General features: G+C 40.7%; 1 protein-coding gene and 1 long non-coding RNA gene across 2 annotated transcripts; both read right to left on the bottom strand.

Annotated features, from left to right (window-relative positions):
• Positions 1–5,136: 5,136 nt before the first annotated feature.
• On the bottom strand, positions 5,137–5,712 carry LOC147519063 (uncharacterized). Its single transcript, XM_086594054.1, has one exon. It carries the CDS (start codon positions 5,710–5,712, stop codon positions 5,137–5,139), a length of 576 nt encoding a protein of 191 aa, XP_086450180.1.
• A 5,713-nt stretch (positions 5,713–11,425) lies between these two features.
• LOC147519062 (uncharacterized) lies at positions 11,426–13,398 on the bottom strand. The gene is made up of 2 exons (XR_015214182.1): positions 13,343–13,398; positions 11,426–11,828 (listed from the first exon to the last, which is right to left on the bottom strand). It is a non-coding gene; the product is annotated as an uncharacterized LOC147519062 (long non-coding RNA).
• Between the last annotated feature and the right edge of the window lie 1,165 nt (positions 13,399–14,563).

Raw genomic sequence — 14,563 nt, 5'->3', positions numbered from 1 at the left:
GTAAAATTTTTGTGTAAAAAAATGGATGAAAAAGACCGTTTTGGAAATTTTCCATAAAATTTTGCTTGGGCACGAAAATTCGAGTGAGGGCCATTAAAGATAGAGTGGTGAAGAAAATTCAGCGGAAAAAGGGAAGTTGGTGTTTAGAGGTGTCTATCCTTGTTATAAATAGGCACCAATCCGAAGATGTAGAAAATACGGATCGAGGTGTCACAGGGTTGTTAAACCATGTGTATCTTCTAAAATATGGTGGGAACGTTGATATAGCGTGGATGAGAAGAATGGGGCATGTGACAAGGAGTGCCCTTTTTTTTGACGTAAATAAATAGCGTAAGTAGAAGGCAAAGGAAGATGTAAATATAATATTACAATAAGATGTAAGAACGTACAGAGGTGTGGAAACACATCATAATGATACGGGAAATAAAATACAAACCTAAATATTATATAGAACTATATGCCACATTAACAATATTACTATAATAAAACAACCGAGCATGAAGACTTGAGTAGCATATTCAATCTGCTGCTGCTCAAACTTTAATTTTCTAGTGCATCCATGAATCTTGAAACTTGGAGTGATCTAAAAACGATTTTTAGAATAAGAAGTGGAGAGGGGAGAAGATGAAAGGAGTGAAATATGAAGAATGTGTTGAACGTATTTATAGAAGAAAATTGAGCCGTTTTCTGACCATTTTTAGATGCGATTTCATGACCGTTTTCTGACCGTTTTTGGTGCGTTTTCATGACCGTTTTCTGACCGTTTTGTAAAACGTTAGTTTACGGTAAAATTTGCCAGTAAGTGTGACGTTAAAATATATATGTATATATTTTTATTTATATCTATATAAATTATTATTACTAATATTATTATATATGTTTCTACCTATGTAATATAATATTGGAGATAACTAATATACTATTAACAAGGCAGAAATTTTAGAGAATGTAGGAATTAACAGACATCCCTGGTTCGAAAATAAAAATGCAAACACCTAAATAAAATATCCGACATAAATAATATACAAGAACGGTGAAAAAAACTATCTACTGCGAATCTTCGGGGGCTGCAGAAGAAGAACTAGGAGTCCTGCGACGGCGTGCAGGACGAGCTCCTGTGGAGGCTAACTGCTCTTGGATATCACCCAGAGTATCCATCACCTGAGCCTAAAATTGATGCTGGTTCGCCATGAGCATTCGCTGGAACTTGTTCTGGCGAGTAGTCATTTGGTCCCGAAATACATTCATGGAAGCTCTCGATTTTCGCTGAAATTCGCCCATACTAGCTGTCAGCGACTCGTGGCGAGTGGTCATATCTGTCCTTAACTCGCCCAAGGTATGTTTCACCGATACCTGGCGAGTGTACATGTCTCTCAAACTACTGTTCACAGCACGTAAGGCATCCATGTGATGGCTCATCTTACTCATAGCAGTCTCATCAAAGTAGGGTGGGTGAGATGGGCCTACGTTAGCGTGCTCAACAGCCATTGGTGTTGTGGGTTCCCAAGGGGCTAGTATGCATTTCTTGAAGACAAGCATATTCTCATATAGTGGTATAGGGAGTAGCGGGGTGGTAGACAGGAAACCTAAATTAATCATAACTTGCGTTACAAGAACGGCAAGAGGGGCTGACCTGAGAGTGGCATGCGTAATAATATCAAAAAGAAAGGTAACTATGCAGAAGTTACCCTTTCGCTCCTGGAGGATCCAGAGAAGGTGGAGGAAAGTCTTGTTGATGTCCGAGGGCTTCGAGGTGCCAATGACGTTCTGTCCCAACCATTGAGTCACAGCCGAAATGGGTTCTGTCGCACGCAAATCGATATCGCATTTCCATCTATGTTGTACTCTCTCTTGATTAGCGTGTCGAGCATTAGGTCGTAAGTCTGTGGGTACACGGATTGCTCCTGAATCAGCACATGGTCGACCAGAGGAATGCCCGTGATCTTGGAGATCAAAACGGGTGTGACTTTGTGGCGCACACCGTCGATGGTAACCCAAAAATGGTCGCCATTAAAGCTCCCATTGTCGTAAAATTTCATCACCAAATCCTTAGAATATAGCCCGCCATTAGTATACAACAAGTACTCCCATCCTCTAGAGTGTATTTCATTATCAAAGAATGGAGCAAACATCCCATTTTCGAATAGAGCTCCAAAATTTTCTCCACATAAATTCGCCTGTTTCCGGCCATTAGTGCTCTTAGGAAGAGGTTGGCTATTGATTTATGATGAGAGGGAGAAATGGGACTTGCTGACTGAAGGGAATTAGATTTGGAGCTGTAGGAGTCGCGCGCGAGACCTGGATATAATGTGGGCCTGTCTCGTGCGAGACTAAAGCGGAGGGGGACTAGATCCGGATTTTTGGGAAGACGAAGGTTGTAAGGGTGACGCGTGTGGTGGGTTGTCTCGGGTTTAAATGGACCGAGAATATGAGATTTGGTTGGGCCCAAAAAATTTCCCAAGCCCAAATCAAGGCTAAAGCCCGAAATAAGCCTAAAAAATGTAAACGCTCATCCACGACTCGTTCGGACTCTGAATTGGATAAATGAGTTATCGAAAAGATCGGCACAAAAAATTCTATCCAATTATATGAGTCATTCTCAAAGGTCACAAGAGTTTTTGAAAAAGAGGGTGTTTTATTTATAAACAATGGAGATTACGTGAAAAACATTGGATGTCGAGAAGAGTTACCATCTAATTTCATAGGCAACTGTCATGTCGGCTCTGGAGTGAACCCAATCCAATCAGATTGTGGCTTTACCTTTATGTATTATGGGGTTAGGGGTAGGACGGTACCTTCCTGGACCGTGCGCACTACGGTCTAATAATATTGCCCTTATTACATACGATTATCCTCAAACCCCCCCAAAGGGAACTCAAAGTAACCAATTCTAGGGGTTGGTCTGGTGGAATCCATTGCCTGTTTGTGTTCCAAGTATGCCACATCCGAGGTTGAACACGAATCTCTATGTGCACAACTTAATGCACGGGATTTTTTTTTTTTTTTTTATAATAAAAGGCAACAATATATACATATCTACAAGGTGAGTCTTTTAACGTCAGATCCTCAAGACGAATCGAGTCTTTTAATGTCAGATTCTCAAGACGTTTGCGAGTCTTTTAACGTCAGATTCTCTAGACGATTCCCAACCCGTGGGAGAAACGGCGCGGCGACGAAGATTATCCTGCGCAGCTGGTGTCAGACAAAAGTATACCTTAAACTGGCTAGTATCGGATAGGAAGTCAAGACCTGGACAGAAGGGTGCTTGACAATGCATACACCATCCCATCTTTCGCGCACGTCGTTTACGAGCAAAAGTACTACGACCATTCCCTATTCGTGATGAGTGAGACTTACACCAAATGATTAGCTAAAGTTCGCGAGGCAGAGAGTAGAAAAGGAAAGAGAAGTAAGTGAAATTTTAGGTACCCATCGTTTACCGACAGGCACGTTTGCTCGTGTTGCAGAAGACATTTATACTCAGTTCTGAAATAGAATTTTCGTGGACTAAGGTTTCGGCGCTTGTAACCACACACTTCAAAGAACTTTTGAGATCATAAAATAGAAGATGGCCCGGCTACCAAAATGGCGTACCCTCTATAGAAACAAGATTGAGTACACCAAACAAAACATCTAGTCTATGTAGACCGGATCCTGAAGAAGAGTATGTTCATTATTTGGGGAGCGTAATTCGTGGTAATGTTTTAGGCGTTATCTATTGACTTGAAATTCGCTATTATCTTGTGGATTAAGCAAAGAGATTGCCCCATAATGGGTCACAGCTGACACAATGAAAGAGCCAGACCATCGTGTTTTCAATTTACCAGGAAAAATGTGTAATCTGGAGTTGTACAGTAAAATTTTTTGGCCAATTTTAAAATCCTTACGCAAAATGTGCTTGTCGTACACTCTTTTCATATTAGCTTTGTAGGATTTAGAGAGATCATAAGCATCACTTCGAATCTCCTCAAACTCATTTAATTGTAGTTTTCGCTTCTCGCCTGCCTCGTTGATATTGTAATTGAGGCTTTTGATGGCCCAAAGGGCACGATGCTCAAGTTCAACTGGCAGATGACAAGTTTTTCCAAAAATAATGCGGTAAGGAGACATCCCGGTAGGTGTCTTAAATGTTGTTCGGTATGCTCACAAGGCATCCGATAAGCGGAGAGACCAATCCTTTCTTGATGGATTGACAGTTTTCTCCAGAATGGACTTACCCCCAGTTCGTAATATTTGAGAAGGGGAGTATGTCCAGCAGCCAAGAAGATTGAAGGGTAATTGAATATTTGAGAGGGGGAGTATGTCCAGCAGCCAAGAAGTAGAAAAAGTGGCATTTTTTTGTTTTTTTTTTCACCGTTAAACTAAACTGTTTTGGAAGTTGGAACTACGGAAGAGAGTTTGGGTTTTTTATCTTTCCTATTTTTCCGTAATTAGGCCAAGAGACTTTAGAAATTCTGGGCGTGAATTGAAGAGGCTATTGGGATCTTTCATGTTTTGTATCCTATTTTATCGTAATTAGCTTTGGGGCTCTATTAACGCTTCGAGGAGGGTTGAGCTATACTATATATATAAAGAAAACATCAGCTATAGCTATTCAATAGGTAATACCAAAGAAGGACTAAACATGTAGCACAACATCTATTAATGTTTTGAACATAGTTATGAGGTTAGGCTGCATACCCCTACCTGCACATTGAATTTTTTTGAGCCACATCAAACTGACCTTACACAACCTAGTATACTTGTAAGAGTTTCAATGGCCAACAACCCAAGTGAGAACCTGCCAAAGTTAAAGGGCAAGTAAACTTGAGAAGTTCCATGTTTTTTTAGCGAGTGAAGATCTGAAATTGATATATCAAGAACATAAGTTTAATTCTGTAGTTACAGCTGAGCCACGCAGAGGGGGGGAGGACCATCCACTACTTCCATTCCCAAGGCAATCATCAAATGAACTTGTCAAAAGTGGATGACATAAAAATACAGGGAGTATGCGTACCCTTTCATGCTTTGCCACATACTTTTTTTTTTGCAGGCAAAATGTGAATATATTAATATAAATATAAGGTTACATGGTGGAGAATCATTAACATGTTACATGAGGGGTTCCTACCACCTAACAAAAGGACAGAGCGTACTCTAGCTAAATCGAAAATACACCTGATCAGGGCTCTCGATTTTGGGTACAAAAGATGGCCATGATTCACTCCATTCCGATGCATCCATATCCAATGTCACCCCATGCTTTCTTTCTTGAATCAAAGATCGAAGTTGGCTTCTCCAGTGTGTGTTATCCCTGTAGGAGAGCAAGTTCTGAGTGGCTCTTTCCCATCTAGTTTTCAGTTTCCATGCAATGTGACCATTTGCAAAAGACTGAGCAACCGATTGGGAGTTTGTTTCAATCCATATTACCCTCCAGCCATGAGCGATTGCTCTCTCTGCTGCTAGTACAATCGCGATGCTTTCTGCCTCATAATTGGTGACCACCCCGAGTCCTTGTGCCAGAATTCCAAGTAAGTTGGATTGGTAATCTCTGAATGTTAAACCTGTTCCTCCTCGTCCCGGGTTCCCAAGTGAACTTCCATCACAGTTGATTTTAATCTCTCCTTGTTCCGGTGGGTACCAGCTTACTTGTTGGATTTCTTTGAACGGCTTTGGCTTGCATTCGATGGCCCAATAGTGTAGAATATCCAAATCGGCAGCAGTGTTGTACATGTGACTCTTGGTCAGACGCCCAGTAACTTGAATGCCCTTCCTTACCTGGTTCCTTATATGTCCCGCATCAAGTTGAGTCAGTTTGTGTCTCGAGAATTTCGCATCTTCCAAATGGCTACTAGCATACTTAGAATTGCCGAAGTCCATAGCTCTCTGATCAAAGGACTTGCGAGCCTTTTAGCTTTGATAAGCCCCTTTATGTCTATCTCCCCTGTTGCTAATTGCGGATTCAAATGAAATTTTTGAAGAATCCATTCCCAAAGTGCTTGCGATATGGGACAGCTCCATAGCAAATGCTCGTAACTCTCCTCCTCTTCTTTGCATCCGTCACATCTGGAAACAATCGGTATGCCTTTGCTCTTCACCTTATCATCCGTCGGAATGATTCTTTGGAATATTTTCCATGCAATTCCAGCTGTTCTGGGGTGCACATAGCTGTTCCAGATGGTATTGCCCCACCAGACCACAGCCCCCTTCTCTCGGATTGTGTCGAAAGCAGAGGACACCGAGAATTTCCCTTCCTTATCTGGTTTCCAGATTCTTCTATCCTCAGTCTCAGTACTTGGAGGAAGTAGAGAGTTAAGATCCATATCAAGACGAGCGAATACATTGATCAGACTATCAGTAAAGCTCCATTGATTGTTCACCATCAGGTCCCGAACTTTTGAAGAATGATTACTCCAGCCAAATTGTGGTTGCAGGTCCATTGCCGAGTTTGTACCAGCCCACGCATCTCTCCAGACATCTAGGGTGCTACCTGAGCCAATAGACCAGCCCATATGCCCTTTCATTTCTTCCAAAGCCCATTTCAGCCCTTTCCAAATGGATGAGCATTTGTGGCTAGCCAACCACCTTCCGTGCTTCAATTTATATTTCTGCACCATATACTATGACCACTGGTTGTCCGCAGTGGTCATTTGCCATGCCAATTTCATGAGCAGAGCAAGGTTTAACTCCTTCAGGGGTCTAAGACCTAGGCCCCCTTCCTCCTTTGGCTTGCACACTTTTGCCCATTTTAGCGTGATAGTCCTACTTACTGCTGGGTTTCCGGACCAAATGAAGTTTCTGATGGCTTTTTCCCCTTCCTTTATGCTTTGTCTTGGCCATTTGTATATTCCCATGTTATATACTGGCATACTGTTCAGAATGGACTGTGCAAGGACCACTCTCCCCTGAAATGAAAGTAGCTTTCCTGCCCATCCACTTGCTCTCTTTTTGATCTTGTCAACTAGAATTTGCATGCTGGATTGTGTGACACGTCCCTTGAAAAGTGGTACCCCCAAGTATACTTCAGGCAATGAACCTTCCTTTATGTCAAATAACCCTTCCACCTTTCTTCTTTTGGTGTCTGTCATGCTTCCGAGGAACAACTTGCTTTTTTCCTTGTTGATGAGCTATCTAGCCGCTAGTTGGTAAGCATTCAGGCATTCTCGCAAGTATCTGAGGCCTTTTAAACTTCCATTGGCGAAAAGGATGATGTCGTCCGCAAACAGGAGGTGTGATGGAGAGTATGTATTCAACGAAAAGCCATAGGGATGGTTCGCGGAAGTTTGTAGTCTCACTACGCTTCGCTAAAGCGCATCCTCGGTAATAGCAAAATAGGAGCGGTGATAGGGGATCCCCTTTGTCGAAGTCCTCCGCCAAGCCAAAAACCCACACGGTCCACCATTAATCATGATAGAGATCTTTGCACTACTAAGAATGTTCTTGATCATTTCCCGAACTTTGTAATCGAATCCAAATCTCTCCAAAGACCATAAAGAGGAAATCCCAGCTTAGAGAATCAAATGCTTGAGAGATATCCAATTTGATGACGGCATTTCCACCCCGTCTTTTTATGTGCATATCATTCATGAGTTCTGAGGCCATTGCAATTGCCGTACTTCCTGTTCTTCCCTTCAGAAAACCATGTTGCTCACAGGAAATGATGTTCATGACAATAGAGGTTAGCCGATTAGCCAAAAGTTTAGTAACAATCTTAAAGAGGAAGTTACTTAGACAAAGTGGCCTGTACTGACCTATCTCCATTGCATTCTTGCATTTCGGAATCAGCACCAGAAAATTTGCGTTCATACCTTGCGGGATGTTGTGATCAGTGAAGAAAGAGCGGATGGCTCGACAAACATCCATGCTCACAATGCTCCAACATTTCTGGAAGAACATGCCTTGAAAGCCATCCGGACCAGGTGAGCTTTGTGGATCCATACCCATGATCGTGGTTGCATTATTATTTCTCTCAGGGAAGGTGCGGTGTGAGTATGTCATTTTGCTGATCTGAAACCTCCTGTGGGATAAGGTTCAAGAGCTCCTGATTCCACAGTACCGAGATGGCCGCAAACTTGGCTTTGTAGGCTTGCACCATGTACTCCTTGATAAGATCTTGGTCATGCAATATAGTACCTTCAATTTGTCTTGATCTCCGAATAAAATATTTGGATTTGCCGGTCGCGGCTTTAGCCTGGAAATAAGCGAATTTCTATCCCATTCTAGCTCCTCTTTGATGCATGCTCTTTGTTTCCACATAGTGGCTTCAGTGCATGAGATTTGAAATGATTTTCTCCGTTTCCATTTCATCTAGATGTACGACTCTCAAAGCGGCTCCCGCTCTTTGCTGTTTTGGATGTCTTTGAGGGTTTTGTTTGCACAGGCAATTTGATCTCTAGTGCCCCGGTAAGTATTTTTGTGCCGTGCCTTTAGAGTACTTTTTGAGACGCCCCGAGCTTATGCGATGATGCAGAGGCGGATGGGGCCATCACACATTGGCTCGCTCGCCCTTTGCTTTACCATATGCATGAACTGATTGTGCTCGAGCCAGATCTTTCTAAACCGGAACGGAACATTTTCAGGCCTAGTGTCTTTAATGCACCATCCCATTACTGGAGAGTGGTCAGAAAACTTGCGTTGCAATATCTTGCATCTCCAGTTGGGATTCTCTAGCATCCAATTTGTTTCTTAACGAGAGCTCTGTAGAGCTTTGCCAAAATCCGCTTCTTCCCTATTTGCCGATTACACCAGGAGAAGCTATGCCCCAGAGTGGCCGTGTCCAATAGAGCATTGTTATTTATGAAATCCACGAACTCATTCATTGCTTTTTGATTCGGATACCTTCCGCCTTTCTTCTCCGTTCTTGTGGTAATGGCGTTGAAGTCGCCAATTACAATCTAGGAAATGTTTAGTGCACCAAAAACCCCAAGTTCTTCCCATAGTGCTCTTCGTTGTATGTAGAAGCATTTGGCATGTACAAAAGAAATTATATGCTGCTTCATACTTATAGTTATGTGCTGGTCATTATTTACAATCACATTCACCTCCATGTCATGCTTCCAGAAAACCCAGATATTCCCTGTTTTGCTATCTGAGTGGTTATGCGCAAAGTTATTGCTGTAGCCCCTGTTAAGCAGCCATGGAGGAGTCACGGTGGGGGCTATGAGAGGCTCTGCCAAACCGATCAAGTCCGGGCTTGTATACGGATAATCTCTTCTAAGTATAACTTTGGAGATGTTCTTCAGATTCTCGAACATTCCGAATAGAACGTTCGGTCATTGATTATGCGGAGTTATTTTTCCTCGCCTTGTGGATGGAGGAGAGTACTCTGCAACATCCATTTCGGCTTATTCTTATACTTTACTATCATCCGCCCGGTTCCTCACCTACGCCGTCATTCTCATCATCCGCTAAATCCCCAGCTTAATTGATCTCAAAGAAGGAATTAGCCTCATAGTTTAATTTGGCCCTGTTTACGTCTCCCAAGGATGTAGGCTCATCTTGTCCCGTCGACATTGATGAAAAGAGATCGATCCTTGGCTATTCGGGCCCTTTGTCCGAAGAGCTCTTGTCCCGCAAAGATGGATAATGGGCGGCTCTTTTGTGTCGGTTCATCACCCCATTTAACCACCGATCCTCGGTGAGTGAATTTGCCTCAACAGTCTCTTCATGGGTGAAGTTAGACACTATGTTTGAGGTAGGTCCATGAGCCAGAGGAGACGCAAAACTTTCACCCTCTGGTTGTGTGTTAACTAGTTGTAATCCGACAGCCTCTTCAAGGTTTGCTCGAAAGTTGGACACAAAGATAGATGGTGATTCTTTTTGAAGGAGTGAGCGGCATCCCCGCGAATTCTTGCGATGTCTGCGCTTAATCGATTTCAGAGCCCCCTTTTCTGTCAGAGTTTCCATCCCTCTTGCCACTTCTAGCTCTTTCAGAGATACCTCTGTTTCAGACCTTGGTGTATCAGCCATCTTGCCTGGTGCGATTGGGCAAATCACAACATCCACCACTGATTTCTCAGCTCTGTTACCCACCTGAGCATACCCAGTCGTTGTTTTCGCAACTGCGGTAAGCACTTCCACACCCTCAGTATAGTCAAGCTCTTCCACGCCATTCAGAGTGGACTTCTCAGAAACCCCCTCTAAGGCAAGATTTTCAGCTGTGTACCGCTCTTTAGCTCCCTTTGCAGCACCCCTCGATGCTGTGTTATCCACTGCAGTTTATGTTCCCCCCCTTTGCCACATACTTAAGAACCGGAAGAGTAATCAGTTGATCACCTGCATAACCATGTGCAGTTGCTAAGATTTCATAAAAATGGGATGCTTTCATCTCATCATTTGATGTATTAGGAAATTAGTACTCTATGCCACGTGTGTATATTGACATCTGATATTGTATTTGAATGTCAAAAACTAAGATCTTGTTTTCAATATGTCACCATGTGACTAAAGCTTATATTTTCCATAGAAAAAGAAATATAATGTCAGCCAAAAAAATAAACATATACCATCCCACCCCTAAACTATCTTAAAAATCATAATTGAAACAAAATAGTAATTCATGAATTGAAACAAAAGTCTAAGAAAATGTGATCTAAAATTTGTGTCGTTCAAATGACCTTTGTCGCTAGACTACAACAGTGTTAAGACTCATCTAGTAATACAAATGCACTTTCAAACTTGGTTGCCTAAAATGAGTTATTACATTTCAGTTGCATCGCACTAAATCCATGGATGATATCATACTCTAATCCTCACAACATACTAAAAAACTAACAATGTTACCTTGTAGTAGACTTTTTGTGTTGAAGTGAAAAGCAAGTGAGTATTATGATCATTGCTTCCTCAAGCTACATGGTTCGCTTAACTGCAAAGTGCATGCATTATAACAGAGAATAAAAAATATTAATGCTAAATGGAGATTAGATGTATTGGAAATAAGGGGGTAGGTGGATGAATCATAACACCAACACATAAAGATGTAAGATATTGGGATTTTAAGCAAATGAAATGTTACCACTACACCATAACAGCCTATTTGTAACGGATATACATCCGTTACAAAAAATATTAGTAACGGTTATCTTGCGTTGACACAAAAGCGTGACAAATATTAATAACGGATATCTGTAACACTTATTGTCCGTTACAAAATTTACTAATAGTTATAAAATGTCACTAAAATTAATTTCAGTAACGGATACGTAACTGTTAGAATTTATTAGTAACGGTTACCAAATTTGTTTATTCTCAGTTAACAACGAATATAAACGTTACTTTGATTTTCTGTTGCTAACGGTTCTGTATCCGTTACTAATGAATTTTCATTGTATAAAAAAAATGTATGTTGCTAACGGTTAGCTATCCGTTACTAACGAATTTTCATTATATAAAAAAAAAAAATGGTTTCCCTTGCCCTTTTATATGTGGGCCACCTGACAAACACATAATTCCAATACACAATTAATAAGCTTTCGATCAAACCAATATTGTTTTTCGAGTACATTAGGAGGAAAAGCATACCAAGCACACTTGGAGACTCAATTCTTCTGGGAATCTTCATAAATAGTGAAAGAATATCAGAAGATAGCAGTATGAGGGGGTGTAAAAAAGAATAACAATAGGATTAAATCATTTTTTGAAGCTACCGAACTATTGTTGTTGGCCAAGGCTTGAGAAGAATTCCTCTCCACCTCCAACCCCAGCAGAAAATCCTGAAAGGGATCTACCGAGGCCCGATCCACTTCCCATGGCTCTGTCCATGTGAGTTGCAGGAGGTCCCTTTTCCTTCTCATCGGATCCATCACTGATTCCACCAACAATTCCAATATCTGCTAAATTCATCTTCTTGGCTGCAGTCCCAACACAAACCCAGGCAATCAAAGAAACAAAATACAAGTTAGAGATATTTACAACTTTCATACTTCAACAATGTGACCTTAAAATCATGAATCATTAGACAAACACCACGCTCAAAACATCACACCCAGATGGACAGTGACTTTTCATGGTGTATTTGTGTCTCGGGTAATAAGGAGTTACATGTTTCAAAAAGGATGTATATCCCAAGTTGTGAGATTTGTTAACACTCCAAACTAGAAAGGTTCCGAGCTTACTCATTGGCCTGCCAAGTACGTTAAAAGGAGCTATGATCGCTAGTGAATTAAGACATTACATCTATGGTGATGGAATATTTTCAAAATATGCAGATAATCCAGTCTATTAAGGTGCAGTATTTCCGTAAGTTGTGTCCAAAGCTGCATGTACTACAAGTCTACAAGTGAACACCGTCTTAACTGCCTCGAGATTTCAAGTACAAGATTTTAGTTGATCAAGCATGCAAAAGCTTTAGAAAATGTCATATAGAAGAGTGTCATCTCTTTCCCTCATAATCAACGCCCAAGGGGATATACATAAATGAGGTGTTTTACAATCGAAATCAAATTAATCGCAAATGATATACCACAACATGGAAATAATCAAATTAACAAAGAAGAAGACTAATCAGTCAATCCAAGCCTCTACCCATAAAAAGAAAATTGATTTTGGGGCCATTTCTCGATCTCCAGGGTGCAAATTGAGAGACTTTTACTCCACGAAGAGTGACATGGGTCCCTAGGTGGATGCCGGAAAGCCTAACTAGCCTAGTTGTAGTGGTTCACTTGGCCCTATACATACATTATAATGTTCCCAGAATACATTAGATTTATGACTGATAAGATTCTTTGGTCTTTTTTCTGGATATCTTGCAAATAGAAAGTAAGACAGAGCTAACTTTGTTCATTTTCATTTATATCAAGCAGATGCATTCCCCTTGAGGGCTTTATTCCATCATCCCATGTTCCCTCACAAGGAAGCTATGTTCTCAGGAGCGAGGTGCTATGTTTCCCATGTCCCGCTCAAGCGACGCTTTTGCAACAATCAGCAAAATTGTTCAGTTTTAGCTAAAATATGCCGCCTTTGACAGCATAGCATCTGCCGTTACTGGCCTTGTGGGTTGTCTGTCTCTTCTTTTAAGTCCAACTTATGATAACTATATAAACTAGTATACTGCGTGGCAGTGGGGAGTGAGCGGAGCTGCGGCGGAGAGAGAGAGTTGGGTGATGTGGGGGGAGAGAGAGAGATGGGTGAAGGAGAAAAGTATTTGGGCGAAAAAAAAATAAGAAAGAAGATGAGGACAGACAGACAGAAACTAACCAAGTTGGTTTTTGTCTCGTAAAGCCCCCCCTTCTGCCAAAATCGTTCGCTCCGCTTACTCGATTATTTCTCCAAACAATTTCCAAATTAATTCAACCTCGTGGTCATACTGGCAATAAAACATAAAATACAAAAGTACACTGGGATCCAACTTGTATGAAATAATTACCTGGAGAAGATATGTGAGCTTTGAGTTCCTAAAGGGAACATGGTCATCTTTCTTTGCCAGGGAAAATATAACATCACTCAATGACGACAAACTTTTGTTTATAGCATGGTTATAGTTGTTTTAATAGAATTTAGATTTTGTATCCACTAAAAAACAAAACAACAAACCTAAAAGTCAAGGAAAAATTGAGAATCTATACCTGAGTTTCTTTTAGGCAGTCTCCAGTGGACCCACTCTTTGATAGACGCTCACTACCGGCAAGTTCAATATAAGATTTAAGATGCCATGTACTTCTTGTTCGGTGCTCTATCAGACAAGAGTATGTTTTGTTACTACATAAACTATTTAAAATTTAAATATGCGCAATAAAAAAAACCTATACCTCATTAACACCATAAATTCGTAATGTGAAGACAAAATGGCTTCTAGAGGACTGTTCATTCATTTGGGTTTTCCTGACAGACCTGAAATACAAATACATAATTTGTTTTACAAATATTTTTCTGGTCTTATACAGATGACTTAACCAACCTTATTAGAATAAAAAGGTTGCGCTTTTGAGCAAGATAGATGCCAATACAAATATAACATTTTTATTTGAAGAAATTTTCATCTATCATAAAATGCAAGAAAATACGTGCTTTGTGCAGTTTGGTGGAGAAGAGAGGAAACCTCTTTCAAACTGCAGACATTTACCACGGTCAGATAATAAACATGTGTATTTCCATTCACGTCATGTTTGATTGTATATTGCCTACCGGCTGTGCTATTGTCTACGCTACCAGCTCGATTTGTTGATAACAAATCACAAATTGTTTCATTATATATTTCCAACATTGAGGCCAAATAAAATTTAGGCAAGACATTTAGATTAGTTAAAAGAGTAATACACAGTAAGACTTTAAACTTGAAGAGTGGAAATGTAACATGCACATCTGTGGGATTTAATCAAATTTGAAGGAAAAACAAAGACGAAGAGTCAAAGAGTTAACTGGCATAGAAGAAAAAAGAGAAAAAAGTGAGAGTGAAAGGTGAGAGTGCAAGGTTTGTAGTGTGGGTTGTGAGTGTAGAATGAAGGAAGTATATATAGGGTTTTGGTTTCTAAAACGGATTAATAAGTTGCTAAAAAGCTTAAGGCATTTGCCGGAAACAAAATATTTCCAAAACTTAAAACAGAAACAACCCATATTCATTATTCTAAAACAAACCTGATATCTTTAG

This window comes from Coptis chinensis, chromosome 2 (genome assembly GCF_015680905.1).
Source record: "Coptis chinensis isolate HL-2020 chromosome 2, ASM1568090v1, whole genome shotgun sequence".
In the NCBI taxonomy this organism is placed as follows: Eukaryota; Viridiplantae; Streptophyta; class Magnoliopsida; order Ranunculales; family Ranunculaceae; genus Coptis; species Coptis chinensis.
This window is presented reverse-complemented; position numbering and strand designations above follow the sequence as displayed.

Coding starts and splice junctions, on each gene's coding strand:
- LOC147519063 (XM_086594054.1), bottom strand. CDS start 5,712: ATGTACAACACTGCTGCCGATTTGGATATTCTACACTATTGGGCCATC.